The following is a 27,837-nucleotide window of genomic DNA, read 5'->3' as shown; positions in this document are numbered from 1 at the left end:
CATTCTTCTAAATACAATTCGGACATATCCCCTTACCCGTCCCCACCATCAAGCGAAACTTCTGAACTGGGACAAGTTGCGTTCGGAGTACACGACTCTGGCACCCATAGCTAAACAAAGCTGCGCCTCTTAATCTCACTGTTATGTGACGTCACTTCGCCAAACAGAGCAGATGTTTCAACTCTCAGAAGCCACTCCGGCGGTGGATAACCATCTCCTGCGGCTCTGGGAGGCTCAGCATAGCCTAGTCTACCAATGGCGCCGACAAAAGTATAATCATCCGCTCAAAATCCGCAAAGCATCCCTAACTAAGGAAGAAGCCGAGTATGCGGCGCAACTCACTGACTCCAATTGGGTTGAACGCTGTAACGATGCCGCCTAGCATATGTCAAACCGCAACATATCGCGTTTCTTCCGAGCCCCCATTAACCCTAGCCAAACGCCCACACAAACACAAAAACATCTTCAACGCGCACTTCACGTCTACGCCGCGGGTGACGAGGATAAACTGGCACAGGCCCTTAGGGATAAATATCTCTGTGGCCAGCAGGACCCCATCGGACCGGCGTTCTCTTATGCAGGCTTGGAGAATGCACGTTTCGATCATTGCTTTCCACTCCAAGACCTGTCCACGGCCCTGTCCAAATTGAGGTGAGGAACGGTGCCTAGTAGGAATCGACTGATGGTCAAACTTCTGGCCAACCGTCCAGATCCAGCATACCATCAACTCCTCGACTACTTCAATCAAATTTGAGAGGGGTACAAACCACTGTGAATTGATTGGAAAACGGCTTTTGGGAATGCTTATTCTCAAACCAGGCAAGTCTATCAACACCGAAAATCTACGACCCATTTCCTTAAACTTGTGTGTGGGAAGTTTATGAAAACGATGGTTAGAGATCGACTCTCCGATTACGTCGAGGCCCTACATAGTACCTTTGCCGACGCTATGTCAGATTTTCGACCACATCACTCTGCTCGGGACATACTTCTGCAACACCATCGTGACGTTATTGAACCGATTGAGCATTTCAGCAATGAATAGTTCTCACCTTGCATCTCAAAGGGCCTTTCGATAACGTTACCCACGAAATCATTCTCGCCCATCTGTCCCAAAGAGACTGTGGGCATAATGCTTTGAGGTACATTTGTCAGTTGGTGATCGAACGGCAGACTAACTCCGCAATCAAGACAGGAAGCATGGCCCATATTCTCTGGGTACACGAGGAACACCGCGGGAAGCGCTCTTCTCTCCTTTTCTGTTTAACCTCACGATGGCTTATCTCCCCCCACTGCTCAAAAGATATTGCTGGCGTACGCCATGCTATGTGAATAGATTCTATCACGTCGTGGGCAACCCAGAGTTATCTTGACAGCATTGAGGCCAACCTGCAACAAGTAGCATCGGTCGTGGAGGATTACGCCCATCGCTGCGGCCTCGAATGCTCTGAATAAAATCGGGGTATATACACTGTCGATTTTTATGAAAGCGATCATGGTGACGCGTGGCCTGCGTGCTCTGGCAGCTGCTGGCAGTGCGTTCAAACGGGAGCGATAGCAACGACTGTCTCTTTTTGCGTCATCTCACGGCGAGCAAAACAATCATTCGTTGCTGATATAGAACGGCAAGCTTGCAACCCCTCCCCTTTCAAGGCGATTACGTGAGAGCCGGTAATTGCCTTGGAGGAGAAGGGGATCACCGTCATGCCGCTGATTCCAGATCAGAAACGAACGGTTATTTTGCTCACTGCGAGATGACACGACAAGAGAGTGTGGTTGCTCTCGTGTCCACTTGAACGCGCTGCCAGCAGTCGCCGGAGCACGCAGACCACGCGCTCCCATGATCCCTTTCATAATAATTGACACTGTACATCTTTGCTCGAAAACCAAAGACATGACAGAAATTGCAATTTTGTTGTGCACTGGATCAATGCCAGAGTGAGGAAAAATTCGCGTCTTGGTGCTCTTGGTACAAGAGCCAAAAAGCTGACGCAACCATGCGTAAGCTACGTACGGTCGGTGATCAGGTAGGCTGCATGGTTCGTCAGATCTCTAACAATTGAGGGTGTCTATGAAGCCGCGATCCTCTGTGTCTCGCCAACGCTTTCGTTACCAGTCAAATCCCGTGTTCGACACCCTACCTACGGTTGCACCCATTTGACCTAAACACACCGGAATGAATTCCCCGCAAGATATACAAGCGCGCCATAGATCTCGCGATCTGGACCTCTAACCAACGCTTTGCAGATTTGGGTATGACCGACACGTACGGGAAACTCAAAAAGGCCCATCTCAACAACCAGTATCTGCTGCCTACCAATTAGGCTGCTGAAAGATGTCTCTTCCACCACCTCCACATATCCTACACCTATCAGGGAGAATAGTGCACCGCAATGCTTGATGACTGGCGTAGTGCGTTGGTTATTCAGCGCCTGCCCCAAAACATGGCTAGAAATACCCACGAAGGCAGGCGAACTGCATGGGTTACAGCCTTGTAAGGACGCTATGGGTCCCGTTTCGGTGCCTTCTACACGGACGCATCTGGCCCTCACCAGAGGGTTGGTACATGGAAGCCGTAGTCCATCAAAACGTTCCCTCTAAAGGACTCGCTTTTTGGCCCCGGACATTACTCACGTGGAGGAAGTCGCCATAGCTATGGCCGCAGTGTACCCCGCATTTAAGATCATCATTGCCGATTCACAGAGTGCGTCCCGAAATCTTAAAAAAAGTCGCATCACCAGTCACTCCACTCGAATCCTGAAGAGTGTCATTAAATAGACCGCCCAAACACTCGTTTAGTGATCTCGACGCCATCTCACGCAGGACTAGTCGGTAACGAGGCTGCCGATGCCTCAGCCCGAGCACTTGACTACCGGGAACCTTGTCGTCCTCCATCGCCTGACGATTTTTAACCTAATCAAGTCACCTCCTTTCACGAGATAAAAGCAAGGTACCAATTGAACAGGCTGTGATTTCCGCCCCCGGTGACGGGCCTAAATAAGGCTGACAAGCACTGGTTGTTACGCCTTTACACAAACACAGTATGCAAACACCGTAAACGGGCTCACTTTCAAAGCCTACAGCGACACACGTGGAGGAGACTGCCATCGCTCTTGCTCTCATCTATCCCTCTTCTAAACATATCATCACCGACTCACGAGGGGCCTGTCGGAACTATCAACTATGGTGGGCATCACCGCTTGCTCGGCGCATACTGGAACCTAGCTGCCGATACGTTAATCCAACTCCGCGAAATCTGGTTTGGGCACCCGGTCACCAAGGACTCAGGGGTAACGAACGGGCCGATCAGGCCGCCCGCGCACTCTCTTCCCGGGCTATCTCCCTGTCTTTGGAAGCCTACTTGCTATCAGAAGATTCGGCCCTTTCATTCAAAGATATTACCAATTACTAGAAGGAGGAGCACTGGAGCTATCCAGACCCTTGTAAGGGACTGCATCGCGCTGACGAGCGCCTCCTTTTAAAACTGTTTACCAATACTGTACTGTGCCCGGCGGTGCTAAAACATTTCAATTCATCCTTTGATGGCACGTGCCAGTTCTGTGGTGAGGTGGCTGACACCTTTCACATCGTCTAGGCGTGCCAGTCTGATCCATCTATCCCCCCAACCCCAATCCCACGAGAGAGGACTGGGAGGCGGCCCTGCTCAGCTGTCAAGACCTGAAGGCCCAAGAGGCTCTGGTTCAACGGGCGCGGGCAGCGTTCCTTGCCAATGGAACCCCGGAATAGGGGTTCCACCTAGTGCTGTGAGTGTAAGAGGCCAATAAGGCCCCAACCCAATCACCTCTCTGTAACCATTTAATTGTTAATAAATGTTTTCACCACCACCACCAACAACACAGTATTGTCCCCGGCAATACTTAGGCATCAATCCAGCCTTCTCAGGGGAATGTCGACACTGTGATCATTCACTTGCAGATATTTTCTACATAGTGTGGGCTTGCCCATTTAACTCGCCGGTCCTCCCAATCACTTACCCTTCACCCCCTACCCGAGAGAGCTGGGAGGCTGCCCTGCTCAGCTTCTCGGCCCTGAACGATCAAAGAGCCCTCGTGGCCAGGGCGTGCACCACCACGGAAGCCACAGGGGCCCCGGACTAGGAACTCCTCCTAGAGTTAATGCAGGGTCGGGCCTTAAGGCGACCCCAATCTCTCTCGTTTGTAAATAGCATCAAAAAACTTTTTTCATCACCACCGCAGCTGTTGCTAAGGAAAAGGGAGTGAGAGCGAAAAGATAACACTTGCCGGCGCACGGCCATCGTCACGGGCGCCCCCTCCGGATGCCTAGCATCGCCAGACTAAGAAATGCGTTCGCATTTGAAACGCTTTGTGACCAACGCCTCTAAAAGCAGGAGATTTCATATCTGAACAAGTGGTAGTCACGTTCTTCCTTTCGCCATTCAGTATCCACATTGAAGCTGTGGATTCTCTGCTCCGTGTTTGCGTTTTGATGGTCACTCATATACAAAACGTGGCTTCTGTGTTAATGTATAAGTAACCAGAGTAATGTGAATTCGTGAACTGAAGTATGAGATGTCAGTCCTCAGCCCTCAATTTCACTATACCTGTGGGGTAAATAAGGATTCCGTATGGCTTATTATGAGTAAAACCGAATAAACGCACAATCTTTTTGATGCATATAATGTAATTCCAGTACGGTAGCGCATAGTGCGTACCACGAAATTAACAAAGCTTCTCCTTCCTTGGCGATGTTCTTAGCTGGGCGTGGAACTTTTGTCTGTTTCGCTCGCAGGCGCCCGAGGCCTGCTGTGGCTAACGTTGCTCGTTCCGCTCCTTTCAGTGTCATTGGAGACAGCAGCTTCCCTCACTGTGCGTGGCCGGGCAGACATCAAGTGTGCGGTGAGGACGCGGCGCCATCTTTATAACCTAAGTGAAATTTTCAGACCGCTTCCGTAAATAGACAATGCTTTTCTTTTATGATGTATTTCTGATGTTAAAAGAATAATTTGATTCCATGCACGAAGATGGTGTTTGTATGACACGCCACAGATTCCATTTCGGGGATCATGCACTGTCATGCCAAAAGCTGAAGAAGAGAGAATCTCACTTATTTTTTTATTTTTATTTTATTTATTTATTTATTTATTTATTTATTTATTTATTTATTTATTTATCGTGAATACATTGAAGACTGACTACAAAAAGCTGCATACAAGCAGCTTGACAGGCCCGTCAGCCTAATTCAAACGTTAGCAGCAGACGGCAGATATGCATGCTGTAGAAATTTACAGTAATAGACACAACACACCAAAGTATCGCAATTCTATTGCGATAACAAAAATATGCAAGTAAAAAATATATGCACGCTAACAACTAAACAAAGAAACGATATTGTATTCGAAAAACATGGGAACGCTACAAACAAGAAAAAGGGAAACGACGAGGCAATACTGAAACATACAAAAGTGCAAATAGTGTCAATTTACAAAAAAAAAGATGCACCGGTGAAAACAAGACTGATAATAAAAAGTATACATATGAGCTACTGCACATAAGCAAATGTTTAAAGCGTGTGCTACTGCACTTGTTGTAAGGAAATGTTTAAAGCGTGTGCGGAACTTTTTTATTATTATTTCGACATAGTTACAGCCATCTATAGATTCCCACTAAAAATATTAATGCAAACTTTCGTGCTTTTACTGCTGTGTACATGGCCTGCCCAGCAAAGCAGTTGTGCCAGGTATTATAAAAAAAAGAAGGCGCACGTCCCTAGCTTCTCTTTTTTTTTAGCTAGTGCACACTTGGAAAAGCCCTTCAGTCCAATCCACAATAAAATTACGAAAATACTCGAGAGATACCAAGTGCTTGAAAAACGATTGTATGAAAGGTAATACGTAACGAGGTCGTTAACGTACAATACACATTCAAGCAAGATAGGGCATAGTACTTTCGGAGTCCTTAGTTCGAGCTGTGCTTTCAGTTTGCGTATTCGAATAGAGGTAATTTTTGTCGTTTACTGCAAACGAGTAACCTTATACTAGCTGTAGTCCTCGTAGTTACGGGAAGTAATTCAATTTTCATGTGACAGCTTTCCACTTTCCGTTAGTGTTCGAAATGGGGTCCCATTTTCAAGGAGCGAAGCTCCTTCCCGTATCCCACCGTCACCTTCGAAGCTATCTGGCATGGTTTCAGCTGTGTAATTTCCCCTTCATGCGTAAGGATAAACTTAATGAGCGCTTGAACGCACATGGCGTCTGCACGAAGTGCAAAACACCAGAATTGGAGGAGGAGAGCTTGAGAAAAGAAAAACAAGCAATTTCTGCTACCCTATAGATTGAATCAGCGTCTGTAGGATGAAGGGAAATCAAGATGTAAACAAGAGAAAACAAGATTTTTTCCTTAATACTTGCTTTTGCATATCATACAATGATAATACAGTGCGCAAAAAGTACACACAAACGTGAGGAAAAAATTGTTACATAGCGACTAGAATCCTTTTATAACGCGAGGATACGAACGCGAGCGAAGCGGAGTCAGATTAATCTGCCCCTCTCTTTTTTTCGTTTCTGTCCTCTCACCTCAAACGGACGAGCGTGCGGAACAATGGTTTTGCCTGTCACAACTCTCCAGCTCAGCCTTTCTGAAAAGAGGTACGTTTAACTGCTCTCTGTTGGTCCCATACAGTCGAGTTTTCCTATCTAACTGCAGCACAAGACCGAAATACCTAGCGGATGAAAAGGCAACATTGAGACGGGGACGGTCAAGAGGTAACGTGAGCCACGGACGGTCAAGAGGTAACGTGAGCCACGCTTCTCTCTCCCTGCATGAATGGGCAGACTGTGGCTGGGTCACACAATTTACGCGGCTGTTTTCTACGTGCCCCTAATGGCCAATACCAGTGAACATAGGACGGGGTAGTGTGAGCAAACCGAGATCCTGCTAATTGGACGGTGCCTGCAGACTGTCTCTTTCCTATGTGGACGCGATGGTCGATGCGAGAACTAACGGCGCTGCAGTTCTATCTTGACCCATGTTTTATGCGTTCGCATACCTCATACGGAGTACGGAGAAAATGAGCACGCAGAAACACGCAACGCGTCAAAAGCGGCTACTCCAAGCGCGTCTCCTCATCTCGCTGCGGCATTTGCGTCACTTCCGCGATCATCTTCAGCAAGACACAATGCAGACCCGCACCTAAACTCAGATACACTTACAAAGGGTAATGCAACCCAGCTGGCGCACAAATTAAGAGACCAATATCTTTGGTCCACACACGACCCGCGTTGATCGGCGTACTCCTACACGGGTGCAGAGAACATTGAACTGGACCGCCCATTCAAGCTTTTCAAACTTCGGAAAGGCCTGACAAAGATGAAACGTGGCAACGCTCCAGCTCGGGACAAAATTGCTGCGAAAATGTTGGCTAAGCTTCCCGACGTGGCTTATGAATCACTATTAGATAATTTCAACTCAATTTGGTCAAGGGAAGTTCTACTCCCCTTACAGTGGAAGACTGTCCTAGTCACATGTGTACAAAAACCTGGAAAGACCATAAACACAGACAACCTTTGCCCTATTTCTTTCACATCATGTACGGGCAAACTGAATGGGACGATGGTGCGGGATCGTTTGTCTGATTTCAAGGAAAATAAACATGTTTTCACCGATTCAATGCACGAGTTTCGCCCTTACAGATCCACGCAATACTTTCTACTTCAACTTAATTGGGATATCCTAGACCCTGTCCAATGCCCTCACAACGACAAGGTTGTACTCGTCTTGGACTTGAAGGGGTCATTTGACTATGTAACATACCTTTCACAAACTGGCTGTGGCTTGAGAGCATTCGAGTACGTTTGGCAGTTTTGACCGACAGACAATCCTATATTCGCATACGGGACAAGGAACACGGGCTTTTCCCTTTAAAAACTAGAGGTACACCGCAAGGTGCGGTGCTGTCTCTTTTATTATTCAATCTGGCCATGATACACCTGCCGGCTCAGCTGGCTGATGGTCTCGGTATAAAACATCTGTTGTATGCTGATGACATCACCATATCGGCCCCGCAGGGTGCACTTGGAGATATTGAGGCAAACCTGCAGCCATTCGCGAACATAGTCGACCGCTATGCCTGCCAGTGTGGCCGTCAGTGCTCGCCATTCAAGTCAGGATTCGTGCTCATGCGCCCCTCACCCAAGTGCGCAGCCAAAATGGAACTCTCACTGGAGACAGGTCCAATCCTCGAACAAAAAGAAGTCCGAGTACTGGGGCTTTTTATTAATCAATACAGACGGTCAGACACCACAATGGCCAAACACCGGAAGGTGAGTGACCAGGTGGGCCTCATGGTTCGCCGGGTCACTAAAAAAGGCGGAGGGATACGGTGCAGAGATGCCTTGCAGCTGGGTCATGAATTGTAACCAGTAGAATCTTGTATTCTACACCATTTCTCCACCTGCGGAAGCAAGACGAGGCTGTACTTGAAGTAATCCTTTGAAAAATTTTAAAACGAGCCCTCGACTTCCCTGTGAACACCTCTAACCAGCGCGTATTAGGCCTGGGCATGGTGAATAAGTTTCTGGAGCTTCGAGAGGCCCACCTCACAAATCAGTGCATTCGACTTTCACCGATGGTAGTGGGGCGCCGCCTATTAGCCCGCCTACACATACAACACATTCAAATCACGGAAGATCGCGTTCAACTCCTGTTCGAGTAGAGAACCGCCCTCCACGTGCGTCCTCTTCCAAACAATATGACAAAAGGAGACCCCAATGGCCGGCGCCTGGCGCAGGCGGAAGCCCTGGCCCGTTATTATGGATAAAAAACCTGGCGCTGACGCCTCCGGCCGACACCCTGGATGGGGGCTGGTACGCGGCCGCAGTCCTACACGACAACCAAACAGTTAACAGGCTCACGTTTTGAACCCGGGACATAGCCCATGCGGAGGAAGTCGCCATTGCATTGGCCGCTTGTCACCCTAGGTCGAAAATTATTATCTCCGACTCTTGAGGGCCTGTCGAAACATCCTGAAGGGCCGTGTCACATACCAGACCTCCCGCTCATTGCAACGTTCCGACTATCAGGGAATCCCTGCACCCCGCCGTATAGCCTGGGCTCCGGCTCACACGAGATTTGAAGGGAAAGAGGCAGCTGACGCCGCCGCCTGCGCGCTCTCTCACCGAACATCCCCACTCACCTCCCCCGATCAGGACGACCTTGAATTCAATCCGGTATATTTGTTTCGCGAAATTGTGGACTATTATCAATTCGATCATACCCTTTATCCACGCCCATGCAAAGGCCTATATATAGCGGAGGAGTGGCTTTTACTCAGACTCTTCACGAACACTATGCTGTGCACGGCAGCCCTGTAACGTTTGCAGTGCTCGCCCTCTTTCTACGTCGGGGCCTTCTGATAACATTGCCCGATTGCTGTTATCTTGCTGTTTTCTTTTCTTTCGTGCCAACCTGCGATTGGCTGCGTAGCGCTTAAAAACGCGCCGCAAGGTGAATAAACTGGGATTGTCTTCCTGGCACTGCTTGAGTCGTCTCTTTCCTGGGCCGGCTGTCGTCCAGCCGCCGAATACGTAACAGCCCTCAAACATTTCGATCCCACTTTTTCCGGCAGATGCTCACACTGTGGGGAGGAGTCTTAGGACATCTACCACATGGTGAGGGCCTGCCCGTGCAACCTGCTGTACCCTCTATACCCAACCCTATCCATTGCAGGCGCAGGGCGCGTCTGTTCACTAGTCGTTGAAATGCAGTCTGTACCCGCTGGATTTTATATCATCCGCTAGGTTTTCGTGTCAGAGGCCGAAGAAAGTTTTACTTTTGCTCAGCACCAGCGTGTCATCCAATGTTCCTTGCTTCTTGGGTGTTGCAGGTAACTATGCTTGATCTGATACTTCTTCATTCATGATAAGTTCACTCTAATGAATATCAGATCGTCGCCCTGCAGCTCGGGCGTACGAATGGTGGCGCTCATCTTGCTCGTGACCGAAAGCGTGACATTTGGTGCACCTTAGAATTTCGCAATCACGTCACATGTTCTTCGTGCTCCGGCACTACAAGCACAAAGGAGGTCTTCCTGGCACTACGAACAGTGCCTTACTGCCCCTAATATGCATATGGTGCGGCAGTTGATCTACAGAAACGCCGCCTAGTAGCGGCATGTGTATTACACGAGTAGTCGATTTGACTCCTTCAAAATGCGCGACTCTCCAATGGTCATCGATCACCTCCTTAATATCGCCGTATTCGTAGAAGGCTTGTCTAATAGCGTCTTTTTCAACATCAAACGCTAGTCAGTGCAATTTCATCTTAGCCTCTTCCCGCGTCTGGTCAATGACAAGGCATACCTGGTCATTAACATTGAGAGCACTTGTTTCTGTGATCACTTTTTTGCTTGCATGGTTTTCATGTTCAATAACCACACATGCGACATCTGATATGACCTGATGCCACATACTTGCTGTATGACGCTGAGGTCTTTGAGAGGTTTCCCGAAGTCATCGGTGCGATACGTATGGCCGCTCACGTCGCAGTGTACTGCTAATGCTCGACGCATCGCTTCACCTGATTGCACTAAAGGCAGAAAAATCCTAAAGTCCTTTGGAATGAGGGGAGATGCTTTACCGCAGCCGGCGTCAGCCACTGCCATTGCTCGGGACAAGCTATCTATTCTGCGTCTGCACCAACCAGCGTGCAGAAGCAGAATGACTACGCCACGGTCACATAATTTGCGTGGCTTAAAAAAATACGCCATTTATATATAGCACTGTCCTTTCCTAGCGTTCTTGGTAAAGCACAGCAATGGATCATGACGATGGTACCCGTGGTTATAGTTACTTCAATGCGTCGTTTCTAAGCGTCCGCCCCATACAGCGTATTTCTAATAGAACTGCTTGGCTACGCCTTAACACATCTCAAGATGGCAGCCTTACTCCAGGTGTCGACATCACTCACACAGTCTATCCATACCAAACAGCTATGTGACACCATCGAGGTTTAAAGAAAAATTGCTGGAGTAAAAGCTCCCGCATTGCCTTGCCCGTAGAAGTGAAGCCAGCTTTTGTATTGCCAAGACGTCTGAAACATGCTGTTTTTTGATAGTGCCCACTTAAAAATCAAATGGCTATGATATGTTAGTGTAAATGCGACAAAAATTCGATAATAAAACATAGTTGATCCCGACGAAATAGCACACAGAGACGAGTATAGGTGACTGAATTTCCAAAGAACTTTGCCTCTAATAAGAGGCTTACTAAGGAAAGCTAGTAACTCTCAGATGCACTTGGAGCACAATGTGACCCGGGACTCGATGGGCGTACGAGGGGAACGCTCCGTTCCTCATCGCTGAGTGGTGACACTTTATCATGCCCCTAGTAAGATTGCCGCCAAAGCCGCCAACTTGCCATAGGCACAGCTTCACTTCTGAAAGCCCCGCCGCAGTGTTCTAGTGGCTAAGGTATTCGGCTGCTCACTAGCAGGTCGCGGGATCAAGTCCCGGCTGCGGCGGCTCCATTTTCGATGCGATGGAGGTGGAAATGTTATAGATCCGTGTGCTCACATTTGGGTGCACGTTAAAGAACCCCAGGTGGTCCAATTTCTGGAGCCCTCTACTACGGCGTCTCTCATAATCATATTGTGGTTTTGGGACGTTCAACCCCAAAATTCTATCCACCCATTCAGCACCTATGGGCAATAATTTTCACCCCAGCAATTTTTTTAAAACCTGCTGGCGCGAAACTCATCGGCATCATCTCTGTTTAACTCTGCGTTCCCTATAAGTGCGCTCGTATACCGAGTATACAGAACGAGAATATTGTAGTTTAGTATACCATGAGCTATTGAAGCCGGGCAAAAGGAAGACGCGAAGGGCATTGCGTTTCTCTCTCGTTCGGCTGTGGCATTCAACTCCAACATGCTTCGAGTAGGTGACCTTACACCGTTTGGCATCCAAGTATTCATGTTATTGTGGCTGTCACACCACTTTTTATAGTTTTCTCAAGTTTCGGTGATCAACAATAAAGTTGTTTTAATCATTCCAGTTCCACTCTCACACTCAACTACTCGAGCTACTACAAGCATCTATGACCACAAGGTTGTGTTGAACCTTTAATAATGAATGTTAGTCGTCGAGAAAGAGATGTATGACTAAGCGGCGACGTGGATGCGTCCATGTTAAACAGCGTTATAGCTATAAAACACCGACAGGCATTGCACAAGTTCTTTTATATGATTGAACAGTAAACATGAAATTACTTCTCTAAGGACACATTTTACTTTCGTGCTTGACCGATTCCTATGACGAAGGAATCAACCATGTTTTTTACACCATGCCTATCACTGACACCACTGCTGCTGCCTTCGTCTGCTTAGTAAGCACCAAACAGTATCTAAAACTCGTTGTCATACGTTATTTTTGACACACACTGTACACCTTCGTTATGCTGCTCATTGGCACTGTGGCGTCCCAACATTACCCCACAACTATAAATTATCCATTTCGCACGCACAAACATGTGATGAAATCGAAGGGCACATTCCGTTTTTTTATCTCTGTTTCTTGCGCCCTTCAGCATTATGTGAAATATTGAATTCAGTTTAGTCTGTACCTGCTTAGAGTGACAGGACGCCTACTAGCAAGACTTCGGCATCACTTCCCTCTCTGCTGATGACCATCTGATTCCCTAAGCAAGCGAAAAACGACGGGGATAGTGCAAGTATTTGCGGTCAAAACGGCACCCCAACGCTGTACAGCTTGTTTATGACATTCAGAACACGTTCATGCTGCCAGTGCTTCCATCGCACGCTCAGGAGTCGCAGCACGCAACAAACTTCTATGAACGACAGAAAAAGTTCCCTACTACAAGGCTATGCCAAACATTCTTGTTCTACGTGCCACAGTCTCAAGATTTCTAACAGTGAATCTGTATTAGCTCGCCCTTGCGTTGCCTGACAGCATTGAACAGGCAGCGAAGTTCCCCAGCAATTGGAGACGCACCACTAACGCGTACTGCTGGTACGAGCGTTCCACAAAAACACTATTCAGCGTTGTGTGGCGATTGACAAATGGGAAAGAGAGACAGTACGAAAGAGTTGGAAAAAAAAAGACCAGAAGAACCAAAGAGCGGGGCACAAAGAAAACAATATAACGATAAAGAAAGAGCAAAACAGGGGGCAAAAAGCCAAAAAAGCAACAAAACATAAAAAGAGAGAGAAAGACAAAAACAATCGGGCACGAAAAACAGATTGAAAAAACAGAGTAAGATGGAAAAAATATATAAAATGAAAAGAGAGAGAAAGAAAAGGAGATTGAGAGAGAAAGAAAAATGTTCGAAGAGAAAGAAAGACAAAAAAATAAAGAGACTGAAATGAAGTAGAAAAACAGAGAGCAAAGCAGGACTAAAAAAAAAGAGAAATAAAGCAACAAAGAAAGAGAACCAAGCAGGAAGAGCAAGAAGGCAGGTCCACCTGCTATGCTCTATCTTCCGGCCTAGAACAAGCAGTGCCAAGCTGCCGTGATATCATTAAAGACAATAATCGTTCTTGGGGACCTTCGACGCAAAAAGTTTGGTCTGTCTGTCTGTTTGTTCACCCTTAACGGTACCCTACACGGCACCAAAGTGACCAAACGATACTCAAAACGGCTGACCCCCTCCGCAGCGCCCGCCAGTATTGCTCAAGATTCAGCGTTCATGCTTGTGTGATTGTCAATTGAAAATTGGCAGATCCCACGTACAGTGGGAATCGGTGATATGCGAAGCACGAATGAGAGAGGTTGATATGTCACTTTGAAATCCGCAAACGTTACGACGTCGAGGTAAATGATGTCGTACATGATTTCCGTGTCACGATTATCACGTTCGGACGTGTATTTACATTCGTCATCTATTCACGTCACGTGGTACCAAATTTATTTTATGTGGAGTTAGGGAAATGGCCGTGAGCTCGCTATTAGCGTGGTCTGTTGTCATGTTTTCACATGACACGCGTCTTAGGATTATCATGTTTGCATCAGTTGCATATTTCGCCATTCATTTACATCACGTAATACCAAATCTCGTATATGTGTAGCTAGCGAATTGGCCGCGAGCGCATCATGAAGGACCCAATATACTCCTATGTAGCGTTGACCCGCGCGCACGCTAGGCATTGCGACGCTACGTTAGAAAAACGCGATCACTCTATAGTCTGACGCCGACCGGCGCGACCAGCGTCCGTTGGCACGGCCCGACGGCAACCGGCGCGAAATTTGCGCCAAAACATTACACAAACAACACTGCTTCTCCCTCTTTTCGTTACGGAGGGACGTCGGACGCGCTGAAATGCACATGCGTCAAACCATTGCAGCGTGGCGCACGCCTGCGAATATTCGGGTAAACCAGCGCTGCGTCGCAGCGCCGGCGTGACGCAATGTTACGACCGTCCCTAGGGAACCAAGCAAGAAGAGTTTGGGTGAGAACCGGTTCTTGACCGACGGGGTCGTCCACCCCCACCTCCCCATTCAGGCTCCTCCTCTCACCGGGAGAACTCCGGAATCTGCTGTGCGTTCGTGACCACGTTTGGTAACATTTTAGGGCACCGTGACCATATAAGGACATCGTGTTAGGTTATGCCACTCCATGTGTTGTGAGAGGTGTTTCCCCCTCCCTCGTGGCTGAGGTGCCGGGGACACCGTATTGGCTGACGATGCGGACAAGGCGCCCAGTGTCAACAACGTGGCGCTATAAAATGCCGAAGACGTTTTGTATCACTCCCACTCTTCTCTCTTTGGAGCAGTTGACCACTTCTCCACATGTAAATAAATATCTGTCGTTTGTTCGGGCGCTTCTTTCTCGCTGAATTCTTGGACGATGGATCCTGCGACGGGGCCAGCTACCGAAAACAAGACCGGCAGGACCCGGAGTCCCAACAACTGGATGGCAGCGGCGGGATGCCGATAACCCCGAAAGCGACCACTGGACGGAGTGAGCCCGAATTCCAACAACGGGACGACAGGAGAAGGATGACACGAGCTCATCGACTTCCAGAGGGAATCGAACGGCACTTCTGAGAGACACGACGCCGGAGACATGACTGCGAACTGGGTGAGTGCCGGCTTTCTCTGTTAAATTTTACCAGGCATTTACTCTATGTGTTAAGTAAAAGCTGATAGAGAGGGGCTGTCTGGGTCATTGGGTTAACAGGTAACTTGCGTCAGGCAGAAAGTGTGTGATAGCTTAGTTAAGCTCTTTCTGTCAATGGCGTCAAGGTTAACAGTGGCAGGGCAGGATTCCGTAGAAGAGCTGTTTGAAGCTTTATTTGTAGACTAAGTTAACGGAAAACTTGAGGCAAGGCAAGAACCTAGAGCTGTCGTTGCCGTCAAGGTTAATTAGTTGCAGGACAGGAATCTTTGTGGAACAGAGACAGCGGTACTGGAGGCAGCCATGAATTTGAAATCCCTGCGAAAGTCTATGTTGTCGCTACTTCCAAGGGAGTTGAATCTGGAGGTGTCGGACTCTCAAAGAAAGCCAGAGCTGATAGAGGCGATTCTCGCATTGGGGGCGGAGGATGACGAGCTGTCAGAATGTGTCGAGGAGATTCAGGAGAGGCAAGCGGCCGAGGCCGAAAGAAAGGCGGCCGCGGCCGAGGCCGAAAGAAAGGCGGCGGAGGCCGAAAGGAAAGTGGCAGAAGCCGAGGCAGATAAGATGCGAACGCACGAGCGTGAAATGAAGCGCCTCGAGCTAGAGATTAGCCATAATAGTAGAGAAAGAGGCAGCGAGGCATCCGGTACCGCAGAGCGGGTCAGGTACAAAATGACGGACCTAATGAGATCGTACAAGCTAGGGGAGGACATTGGGCTGTTCCTCGTCAACTTTGAGAGAACTTGTGAAAGGCAAGGTTTCAGCCAGGATACATGGCCTCAACGCTTGTTGTCCCTACTTCCGGGGGAGGCCTCAGAAGTAATCGCGCGCCTCACGAAACAGGAGGCTGACGAGTACAGTGAAGTAAAGTCGAGCCTTCTCAAGAAATACAGGTTGTCAGCGGAAGGTTTCAGACAAAAATTTCGCAACGCCGTAAAAGAGAACAATGATTCATACCCGGAGTTTGCTTACAAGTTAATCGCCAACATGGGGGAGTGGCTCAAAGAGGCAAAGGCGTATGGGAATCATGACAAGGTGCTTGAGTGTATCGGTCTGGAACAATTCTATCAAAGGTTACCAGAAAAGGTGAGGTTCTGGGTGCTGGATAGACCGGACGTGAACACCGTAACGAAAGCCGCAGAGCTCGCTGAAGAATTCGTTACGCGCCGCGCCCTCGGGGCAAACAGCGAGACTAAAAGGGAAAAATTCCTAGTACCGAATAAGGCGCCGCTTAGAAAACAACCGACAAGTCTCGCACAAAAAGGTGAGGAAAACAAATCATCTAACCATGGGGCGTCAGCAGAGGCAAGCAAAAGGAAATTTGAGGCGAGAAAACCGGCTTCTTGTTTCAATTGCCACGAAACAGGGCACTTCGCGAAACATTGCCCGAAAGAAAAGGTGGCCTTTTTATCTATAAATGAAGCCGACGAGAACATGAAGTTGTTAGAGCCCTATATGTACGACCTTACCGTGAACGGCAAGCAGTGTCGGGTTCTTAGAGACTCCGCAGCCACTATGGACGTAGTTCAACCGTCTTTTGTTCAGTCCGAACAGTATTCAGGAGACTGTGCCTGGATTAGACAAGCCGTAGAAGCAAACAGTCAGTGCCTCCCCGTAGCTAAAGTTGTCCTTAAAGGCGCATTTGGTACGTTGGAAACGGAAGCCGCGGTATCGCCATATCTACCCCCTCAGTATCCTTACTTATTTTCAAATAAGTCAGATCAAATGCTGAAGGAGAAAGGTCTAACGTTGGGAGAAGGCATAGTGCAGGCACTGACTAGATCGAAGGCACGTGCGCTGGCTGCGAGAGCAACATTCACTGAGGCAAACAAGCCTCAAATCGACAACGGGCCTGGTTGCGAGTTGGACATCACGGTAACAAATCGACTTGTGCGAGAACAGGCTGCAGAAGCCGTATTCGCGGAGGCAACCATTCCTAAAGGCGACGTTGAACCTCCTCCCGAATTGGAAGGGGTCAATTACGCCTCGTTGACCGAGCAAATAGAAAATGCCGTTGCTCCCAAGCCGATTCCTGGTAGTACAGAGGGTGACACATTCCAGGTACTAGGAACTACAAAAGAGTTGTGTGTCATGCCAACTTCGGATAATTTCAGTCGGCTGGTGCAGGTGAGCCCCGCTTCATTAATAACCGAACAAAAGGGGAACCCGACGCTTAAGCAATTCCAGGACAGCTCGAAAGAGGGAATCGCCAAACGAAATGTGAGATTCCAAGAGAGGAGCGGCATACTCTATCGAAAATATCTAGATAGGCGAGGAGTAGAGTTTGACCAGGTAGTCGTACCTCAGGCGTATCGTCAGGATTTGCTTAGTTTGGTGCATGGAGGATCATGGTCAGGCCACTTAGGCGTAAAGAAGACGAAAAATTGTCTTTTACAGGAATACTACTGGCCTGGATGCTTTAAAGATGTAGAGAGGTTTGTAAAATCTTGCGATGTGTGTCAGCGAGTGGGTAAGCCGGGAGATAAGGCGAAATTTCCAATGAAGCTGGTACTCGTAATCACGGAGCCCTTTCGTCGGTTGGTAATTGACACAGTAGGTTCTTTGCCCAAGACAACTTCAGGCTACCGTCCCATCCTGACCTTAATCTGCCCAGCTACTAAATTTCCAGAGTAGGTCCCGCTAAAAGAGCTAAGTTCCGTCGAAGTAGTGAACGCACTTCTGTCCGTGTTTGCCCGGGTAGGCTTTCCTGCCGAGACACAATCAGACCAGGGCACCATTTTCACGAGTGCCTTAACGACAACCTTTCTAGAGCGGTGTGGCGTGAAATTATTGCATAGTTCAGTCTACCATCCGCAGTCGAACTCGATAGAAAAGCTTCACTCCGTGATGAAGCGAGTGTTAAGAGCCTTATGTTTTGAACGAAAAACTGACTGGGAAATGTGCTTACCTGCAACGATGTTTGCACTAAGAACTGCACCACATGAGACAACAGGGTTTACGCCAGCGGAACTTGTTTACGGCCGCAGACTTTGGTCTCCTCTTCGTATGCTGAGAGATTCGTGGGAAGGTCAGGGTGATGATCCTGTAGTAGTGGAATATGTCCTCACCTTATTGGATCGTCTATCAAAAGCCCAAGAACTGACCGAGAGTGCGATGACCAAAGCACAGCAGAAGGCTAAGCTTTACTACGACGGGACAGCTAAGGCGCGACACTTTGCTGTAGGAGACAGGGTCATGTTGTTGAGGCCCTCCCAAAAGAATGAGATTGAAGTGCAATGGGTCGGCCCGGCCGAAATTACTCGAAATTTGTCTGACACCAACTAAGTGGTAAAATTACCAGGAAGTCGTAAGGCACACCAGGTGTATCATAGCAACTTACTCAAACCCTACAAACAGAGGGAAGCCATCGTGAACATGACTTTAAATGTTCCGGAAGAGGTTCCGGCAGAAATCCCTGAATTAGCTCCCGAATCGGACGAAGTCACGATCGAGAAAAGAGTTGAGGATTTAGTATCAAAGTCACAACTGACAACGAAGCAGAAGCAGGAATTGCGTGATCTTTTGACCGAGTTTCAGGACAGATTTGTAAGCGAGCCAGGCCGGACATCCGTCCTCACTCTTGACATAGAGCTTACCTCGTCGGAACCGGTAAGATCTAAGACGTATCGGGAGTCACCTCGCCGGCTTGAGCTAATAAAAGCAGAGGTTAACAGGATGCTGGAATTGGGCGTGATTGAGCCGTGTGAAAGTGATTACACTTCCCCGTTAATTCATGTGGAGGTACCCGGCAAAGATCCGCGTCCTTGCGTAGACTATCGTAAGTTAAACCTCATCACCAAGAATCAGACATACCCAATTCCCCACATCGAGGAACGCGTCGAGAGGGTAAGCAGCGCGCAATTTATCTCAACGCTAGACCTAGTGAGAGATTACTGGCAGGTGCCGCTCACCGAGAGGGCGAGCCGGTATGCTGCATTTATTTCACCATTGGGGACATTCCGCCCTAAAGTGTTGAGTTTCGGCCTAAAGAACGCGCCTTACTGTTTTTCAAACTTAATGGATGAGGTTTTGCGGGGTCAAGAGGACTTCGCATTGCCTTACTTGGACGACGTCGCCGTGTTTTCCTCGTCCTGGCCAGAACACTTGGCGCATTTGAGAGCAGTACTGACACGCCTACGCGAAGCAGGTTTAACGGTAAAGGCGCCCAAGTGTCAGCTAGCACAAGCAGAGGTACTCTATCTCGGGCATGTTATCGGTCGAGGGCATCGCCGTCCCTCCGAAATGAAAGTGGCAGCTATCCGAGACTTTCCCCAGCCCCGAGCGAAAACCGATATTCGGGCTTTTCTTGGAATAGCTGGTTACTATTCTAAGTACATCCCTAGATATTCCGACATTGCCAGCACTCTTACTGACGCGTTGCGCAAGACCAAGCCCCAAATGGTCGACTGGGATGAGGAGAAAGAAAAGGCTTTCCGCGTTTTGAAAGCGGCCTTGTCGAGCCAGCCTTTGCTTAGTTCACCGGACTACTCGAGGCCTTTCATAGTCCAATGCGACGCTAGTGATAGAGGCATGGGGGCAGTTCTTAGTCAAAGAGATGAGGGGGATCAAGAGCATCCCGTCCTCTATGTTAGCTGGAAACTCACCCTTCGCGAGCAGGTTTACAGCGCTAGCGAAAAGGAATGTGCGTGCTTGGTTTGGGCAGTCCAGAAACTGGCTTGTTATATTGCCGGAAGCAAGTTCATTGCGGAAGTTGACCACTGTCCTCTCACCTGGCTACAGACCATGTCCTCTAAGAACGGCCGCCTGCTGCGTTGGAGCCTCGTTTTGCAACAATATACGTTTGAAATATGCTACAAAAAGGGTGTACTCCATGACAACGCTGATAGCTTAAGTCGATGCCCCTGACGCGAGAGGATGTCTCGAGAACTCTGGCATTTTTTTTCCTGACCTAGACAAGAGCTAGTGATTGTTTTTTTACTCTTTTAGGTGTACTTGTTTGAAAACGTTGACACGGCTATCCAGGGTTTCGGGTTCGGTGTGCTTCCAGTGTTGTTGTTTTGTGTCACCTTAAAGTGTAACATTTTGAATAAATTGTGTATTTCCTTTAATATCAGTTAAAGGGGAAAATTGCCTGGTGGAGTTTGGCGGAATTGTCCGGCGCTCACCGGCTGAGTAGTTGTGTTTTCGTGTGCGTATGTGATGTCTGTTGAGCCCTCAATGAAGCAGGTGTTGCCCTCTACTTCATCAAAGACGGTCGTCACCAAACCGACTGCCGGCGCTGATCTCTCCGGACAGTGGCTGCAAACCTCAGCCCATCGAGATCTTCACCCCCCTCCCCCCCCGCGCGAGAGACTGTTACGACCGGCCCTGGGGAGCCAAGCAGGAAGAGTTTGGGGGAGAACCGGTTCTTGACCGATGGGGTCGTCCACCCCCACCTCCCCATTCAGGCTCCTCCTCTCACCGGGAGAACTCCGGAATCTGCTGTGCGTTCGTGACCATGTTTGGTAACATTTTAGGGCGCCGTGACCATATAAGGACATCGTGTTAGGTTGTGCCACTGCATGTGTTGTGAGAGGTCTTTCCCCCTCCCTCGTGGCCGAGGTGCCGGGGACACCGTATTGGCTGACGATGCAGACAAGGCGCCCAGTGTCAACAACGTGGCGCTATGAAATGCCGAAGACGTTTTGTATCACTCCCACTCTTCTCTCTGTGGAGCAGTTGACCACTTCTCCACATGTAAATAAATATCTGTCGTTTGTTCGGGCGCTTCTTTCTCGCTGAATTGTTGGACGATGAATCCTGCGACGGGGCCAGCTACCGAAAACGAGGCCGGCAGGACCCGGAGTCCCAACAGCGACAAGATGAACGCCGGGGAGTACGCACACTACCTCACGTCAGAATGTATTGGCGCCTTGATGTGGTCATTTTCTCACATGACACTCATCTCATGATTCTTATGTTTGCACCAGTCACATACTTTCGTTCATTCATTGACGTCACGTAATACCAAATTTGGCATATGTGAAGCTAGCGAAACGGCCACGAGTGCATCATGAGTGTGGCATGTAGTCTTGTTGTTACATGACACGCATGTCATAATTATCATGTTTGGATGTGTGAGTTTTCTATCTCGTCCGATCGCGTCACGTAATACTGAATTTACTGTATGTGAAGCTAGCGCATCATGAGCGCATCAAGCTAGCGCATCATGAGCGTAGCATGTAGTCATGTTGTTACATGGCACGCATCTAATGATTATCATGTTCTCACCAGTCACATACCTTTGTCATCTGTTCAGGTATAGCAATACCAGATTAGGTATACGTGCCGCTAGCGAAATGGCCGCTGGCGCATCATAAGTGTGGTATGTAGTCATGTTGTTACATGACACGCATGTCATGATTTTCTTGTCTGTCGCTTGTGTTCACCATGCAATCCCGGCATACCATACCAGTTTTCCAAAATACCATGTGAACGAAACCACCGCAGGAGCTGTAGGACCATGAAATGTAAATCATGACATACATGTCAAGACTTTTATGTCATTACTAGGTAAATATGTTCTTTCTACAGTCATGTTATACCATACCAAGTTTAGTATGGATACCATTATTGAAACGGCCAGGAGAGCTAAAAGTCGTAGGCGGCAAAATAGATAGATAGATAGATAGATAGATAGATAGATAGATAGATAGATAGATAGATAGATAGATAGATAGATAGATAGATAGATAGATAGATAGATAGATAGATAGATAGATAGATAGATAGATAGATAGATAGATAGATAGATAGATAGATAGATAATGCTTCGCATATAATAGTGCATGTTATTTGGACTACGTGCTTCGGGAAGTGATCACATATCATTGGGCGTCAGCAGCAGCGCTGCTGAATCAGCCTGCTGATCATGAGGCAAGTTGATTTTAGAAAGCGCAAGAGGTTTGTAGATGCAGCCTGCCATAAGAAGTGGTAGGCACGCTGTGTGCGCACAGCTAGTGCGGACGCCCAACTAAATTCATTTTCAATGGCAGGATCCGCCCCCACGGCCCATTGTGGTGGTCTAGTGCCTAATGCTTTCGGCTGCTGACCCGCAAGTCGCGGGATCGAATCCAGGCTGCGGTGGCTGCATTTTCGATGGAGGTGAAAATGCTGTAGTCCCATGTACTCAGATTTCTGTGCATGTTAAAGAACCCCAGGAGGTCGGAATTTGACGAGCCCTCCCCCACAGCGTCCCTCATAATCATATGACAGTTTCGGGACGTTAAACCCCACATATCAATCAATGGGTCCGCGCGGCTGTTTCAGTCACTTAACTAAATGTATCATTTTCGACTAGTTGTTGCACTGTGTGTTATTCTTGGTGTGGCCTCTACTATTGCAATTTATCCGCGCGCAAGAGTGGACTGCTACTTTGATCTCGTACTTTTTCAAGCTTTAGTTGAAGCAATGTGCAGCGTTTGTGATCTTTCGTTGTTGTGGCAAGCTTTGAAACATCTGCATCTATATATTAACGTTATGAAGCGCGGGCGCTACGGCTCAGTAACACGCTGTCTGACGCAGGAATACGAGAATGCTTTCATAATCAGGGGGGGGGGGGGTTAGAATAAGTGGGTAACGATTTAGAGTACAGGGTACTCTACTATGGGAAAGCTTAAAGCCGTCCCCAAAAATTCACAGGCAGAAACAGTAGAGTTCATAATCATCCGCCCACTACCTCTTTACAGTGAACTAGAGTTGAAAGTAGGCAAAGCAGAAGTAGAAACGTACTTAAGTATTCTGAGGCAGTGTAATTAGTACCACTCTGCCAGCGCTAACAACGCGCCCATTACGACGCCCTTAGATAGGGTGAGGTAGAAGTGGATGCAGCTAGCCTCCAGCTGCCTTCTTACAATTACCTTTTTGTTAGATTTCCTGACCCATCCCTCCGCGTGCTAATTGCTTTGCGACTAGAACTGTCAATTGGGAATATTTTAAAATATATCTCTTATCCTTCACATCGTTCGCAGTACCTAATCTCTCTATTGCAAAAAAAAACAGCGTCACCCCGTGACGCCAGTACAATTTTTTGCACTGGTACACGCTGGAGACACTGGTACACGCTTGTACTCACTGGAACTTCGCTGGGCGCACTGGAAAAAAGCTGTGTCACACTGGTAGATGCGCTGGCTCCACCACTGTGATGCTGGTGCACACTCGGAAGCGCTGGAAGCGCTGAAATTTTCACTGGTAAGCACTGGTGAATACTGGAGCACGCACTGTTTCTACCAACGAGCGTGCACATTATTGTAGCGTGCGCCGTGGTATGTTTCGGTGTCGCTGAACATAAAACGTTTGATTCGACGACACGGAGAGATGCTACCCTTACAGATACCGAGCATAAGTAACTTTTGCGGCGAACTTACGCCACCGCAGCAATTATAATGCCCCTTTTTTGCATATGCCCCCGCGTATACTGGTCGTATTCGCATCCCTCGTTTGTTTTCGGAACGATTCCAAGTTGCACTGTCTGTAAGCCTGGAGCTGGGCGCCACTCCTAACAGTAATAGGAAATTGTTTTTGTCCTCAAGTTGACGAAACGTAAACGAGCTCTCTCGATGGCTTCGCAAAGTTTCCCAGCGGTGGCGAGGAAAAAAAAGCTGTTATTCGACTCCGCCACACCGCATAAATTGATGTTTGGCCATGCTTATTCTTCTACTTACTTCAGGTAACAGTTAGAAATGCTCCGAAGCCCAAATGCAGAAACTTCAATCATCTCAACACACCGCGTCGAGAGCGGTCTTACCCAGTACCTGGCCCAGTGAGCATTAAACCTGTCGTGCCGGCCGCGTTGGTATATGTGTTACCGGCGCTTCTTGCTTCGTGTACACACAACTTTAAAGTGTCAGAATAACTGTAAAGTATAGTTTAGACATCCATGAATTTTAATTCAACTATTTTGTCTTGTGTTGATGTTCCCAGAAGGAGCGCTGACGATCGAACCTCGCGTATTCAGCTACGCAGGCTGTCATCGAAAGCTGCCGGCCGCACTTAGCCGGTACTTCTCGGGCTGATATGTAACACCACGCAATCTCCAGTTGGTAATTTGGTACGCCTTCATGAGCTGTCTCCCTGGCATACGTTTTCAGTGGATCGCGTAAGTAATTCTATGGTTGTTGTTTTTTAATTGTTGGTATTGATGTAACTGCATATACCTGTACACTGGCGCGCCCGCTGTATACTGCCAGCGGAGGCCAGAAAAACGGCTGTCGCTTGGCATCGCCACTCGGTAAATGCATTTCTGGCATTGATTGACGTTCCACGTACTTCAGGTACAGTTCAAGCAACAGTTAGAAGTGTTGCAAAGCTCAAATGCAGAAACTTCAAGCATCGCAAATCAGCTTCTTCGAGAGCGACCTTTCCCAGTGCCCCGTCCCAGCGAGGCCTATCTTGCCGGCCGAGTTGGTGTACATGTTTCCGGCGCTTTTTAGTTTAAGTATTCACAATTCTAAAGTGTAAGAATGACTGTAAAGTACAGTTTAGACATCCCTGAGCTTAATTCGACAATTTATCTGCGTGTACGGTGCCCGCACAAGGAGCGGCGATAATCAATGTGTCGTGCTTTCAGCAACGTAGGCTGTCCCTGAAAGCTTTCTTCTAAGCGCAGGAGCTGGTACTTCTCTGACTCGTATGCAAGAACAGGCAATTTAAAGTTGTTAATTTGCATGCGCTAGTGAGCTAACGTACTGGCATACTTTTTCAGCGGATTGCATTAGTAATTTTTTCGGCAGTTTCTTAGTTACAGGTATCGATATAACTGCTAATACGTAATCTGGCACGCCGGTTGGGTACTCCCACATTGCCGCTTGCGGAAAAAAAATACTCAATATTAACTCTTGCGCGCAGATATCTACCGAGCAGGACATTTTAAGTCATCTGTATATGTTGACCAGTAGCAAGTGCGAGAACTGACTATCTAAGGAAAAAAAAAACTATCGGCAGCAACAGATGACAATATGTGGCTGCTCCTACAGTCAATTTGAGATTTTTCAGATGTGGATGCTTGAAAAAACTTTGCGCTCTGGCTAATATTCGCACGGCATTCGGGGCCGGGAAGCCGTTCGTCACAGTCAAATCAAGACGCGATAGTTATTTGGCGAAGAATATCACGCCAATCTTCACTGTTCTACTTGTACACATGGAGTCGAACTGCGCGTCCTTTGAATAAATAGTCATTTTACAACCACCATACACTTGTTTGGGCATGGCCCAGTGTGTAATGTACTCGAATTAAAATCAGTAAGTGAGGAGGTGTTTCCCGTCATTAGGTGTTTCATTTTTTTAATTTTTTATTGTGAATGCGCTTTTAATGTTTTTATTTATTTATTTATTTATTTATGGCGAATGGGCACCCTTGTTATAACCCTGTGAAGCCATTTTACGCAGAGTATGGAACGCTGCCACTCCGGCGTCCCAGTACCTGCGTTGGGAGGCGCTGGTACCAGCGCCATACTGGGCCCATAATCAGGCATGGCGCTGAACGATGGCACCTAGGGGCACTGGTTTTTGCTATAGGGCGGGGACAGAAAAAGCACGTCTCGTGCACTGCAGAATTTCAGACTCTTCAAAACAGGCATACATTACCGGGTTTCCTTTGCGACCACCTTCAAATATTGTGAGAAGAAGCTGCGCCATTGTTCTTGCAAATTTAAGAAAACGTAAGAACGAAGATTTCGGTCTGCCTTATACGTACAATGACACCTTAGCATATAATTTTGCATAATTTCAGCGAAAAGTTATCGGCGAGCATAGTAGCGTACGCTGCACAACGGTGTAAGATACAAAATTATTTGTATCACCCTATACGAACACAAAATCCCGGCCGTTAGCCGCATAGACCAGTTCGCTCATGTTATGCAAAAGATTATCGCGTGACGCATTAACACATACCCTCCACCGAAGCAGTGCACTTACCTGACTCTATAACGTCGAGCAGAGTGGCGCCCATGCCCGTCTTCCGGCTCTTCAGCTTGTAAAAGATGTCCTTGTTCAGGTACTTCTTGAGCAGCGAGTGGCAGTCTTGAGCGTTCTCGAGCTTCGCGAAGCCCTCTTCGAGCTTCATCAATGTCACCTTGTCGGCCATGGCTTGGAGGTTGCTCGCAGAGCGGAGGAACCGTAGACGCGATATTTTTATTGCCGATGCATAAGACGCGACGAGACACGAAATAATTATGGCACTGCAGTTCGCGAGCAAACACTAGGGATGGCACGACCGACGCGTCTAGCCTAGAGGGCGTACAGCGTCTGCCTAACTCTACGAATGATGCGATCTCTTGAAGGACGCGGTGGGATGCACAAGTCGTAGGGGAATTTTTCACTAACTACGGAAACCTACTAGACGCGGGCTCTCGCGAGACTGCATACGATGTTGATGCTCATTACCGCCCCCATTTTGCTAAACAGGAGTGGAAGACGAAGAAACGCAAAGACGTCGTCGTTATTTAAGGTGCACCTATTAAGCGTTCATTTTCCTCCAGTTTTTTCATTGTGACATTGAGAGAGTGAATAAACTTTATTTTACGAACAGGCATGTTTGTGGTTAGTTATATTGATTTCTTGGCATATTCTAGCTCATTTTTTCTTAAAAGTAATCAGTGAGGCCCCTCCCCTCTCGTGGGTATCAGTCAGTTTCCCAAGGTGACTAAACGGAACGAATCACACAAACCTATAAATTATCTGACAAGGCGCTTTTAGCACTATGGGGGTTACGAAGCTTCTTAGGAAAAAGAGTGAAAGATATCCGCGAAGCTAATCATGACGAGGGGATGAAGCTCTAGATAGCCTATGTGCGAGTAACTGTACGTTGCCTGAGGTTTGCCCCATACTATGTAAATTATGTGACATGGAGAGTCAACGACAAACCTAGGTCGTCATATGCTCCATAATGTCTACGTTGAAGTCACCGATTACTATCAAAGGTTTGCGCTTGTAGGTGTACTACATTGATTTGTAACGACTATTAATGTTGCTCGTCTGCCGTAAACCTTTCTTTTATTCACGTACGCATGTATGTTTCCACTATGGCAACAGTTTTCTATGTACAATGGCAGCGGACAGTGAGAAAAAAATCACAGCATATCCAGGGAATGAATTATGATGGATGGGGCGATGCATTCATCCGTCCGTCAGTGCGTGGGTATGTCCGTTTGTCTGTTCGTTCGTCCGTCTGTCGGTTCGTCTATCCGTCTGTCCGTGTGCCTACATGTCTGTCTGTGTGTCCGTTGTCTGCCCTTCTGTCTATCTGTCCATCTCTACGGGACAGCGCCATCTATTGTATGATGAGCGTGACACTACTGGCTACGCAGGTAAGAAGGACAGGGTGGCCGACCATGAGGTGCTATAAAAAGCTTTGCCCCTAAAAATCGTGGCATCCCTTCAGGAGTTGCATAAAAATACGGCAGATCACACAACTTGGAAATCGACGTTATGGAGAGCACGCAGATGGGTGATTGTGCTTTATTTTTTATTGAGTGCCACGTTATGAAGTAGCGCTAAATATATATACTAACTCTCGCGCACACATAAGTTAAACAGTCGTAGGCTTTTTACATTAGCAGTTGTTTACAGTTGCGTAACGATGCTAGCAGCAACATGTATATTAGCAACACCAGAAAAAAAGTAAGCTGATATGAAGCGCTGGTGTGCACGAGGATGGTAGCCATCAACACTGCTGCACGAATAAACTTCAGCGGATGGCACCCAACAACAATTTAGGTTCACCCTACGTG

The 27,837-nt window shown here is 47.8% G+C and overlaps 1 protein-coding gene across 1 annotated transcript in view; it reads right to left on the bottom strand.

Moving 5' to 3' along the window:
* The window catches only part of LOC119170869 (arginine kinase-like), a 124,742-nt gene extending 98,261 nt beyond the window's left edge, over positions 1-26,481 (bottom strand). Inside the window, exon 1 of the mRNA XM_075886513.1 lies at positions 26,024-26,481. Coding sequence (XP_075742628.1) covers positions 26,024-26,192 — 169 coding nt within the window. The 5' untranslated portion in view covers positions 26,193-26,481. The remainder of the gene's footprint in view (positions 1-26,023) is intronic.
* Positions 26,482-27,837: the final 1,356 nt, after the last annotated feature.

Source organism: Rhipicephalus microplus, chromosome 2 (assembly GCF_043290135.1).
Source record: "Rhipicephalus microplus isolate Deutch F79 chromosome 2, USDA_Rmic, whole genome shotgun sequence".
Classification (NCBI taxonomy): Eukaryota; Metazoa; Arthropoda; class Arachnida; order Ixodida; family Ixodidae; genus Rhipicephalus; species Rhipicephalus microplus.
The sequence above is the reverse complement of the archived record's forward strand: the minus strand, read 5'-3'. Positions and strand labels throughout refer to the sequence as shown.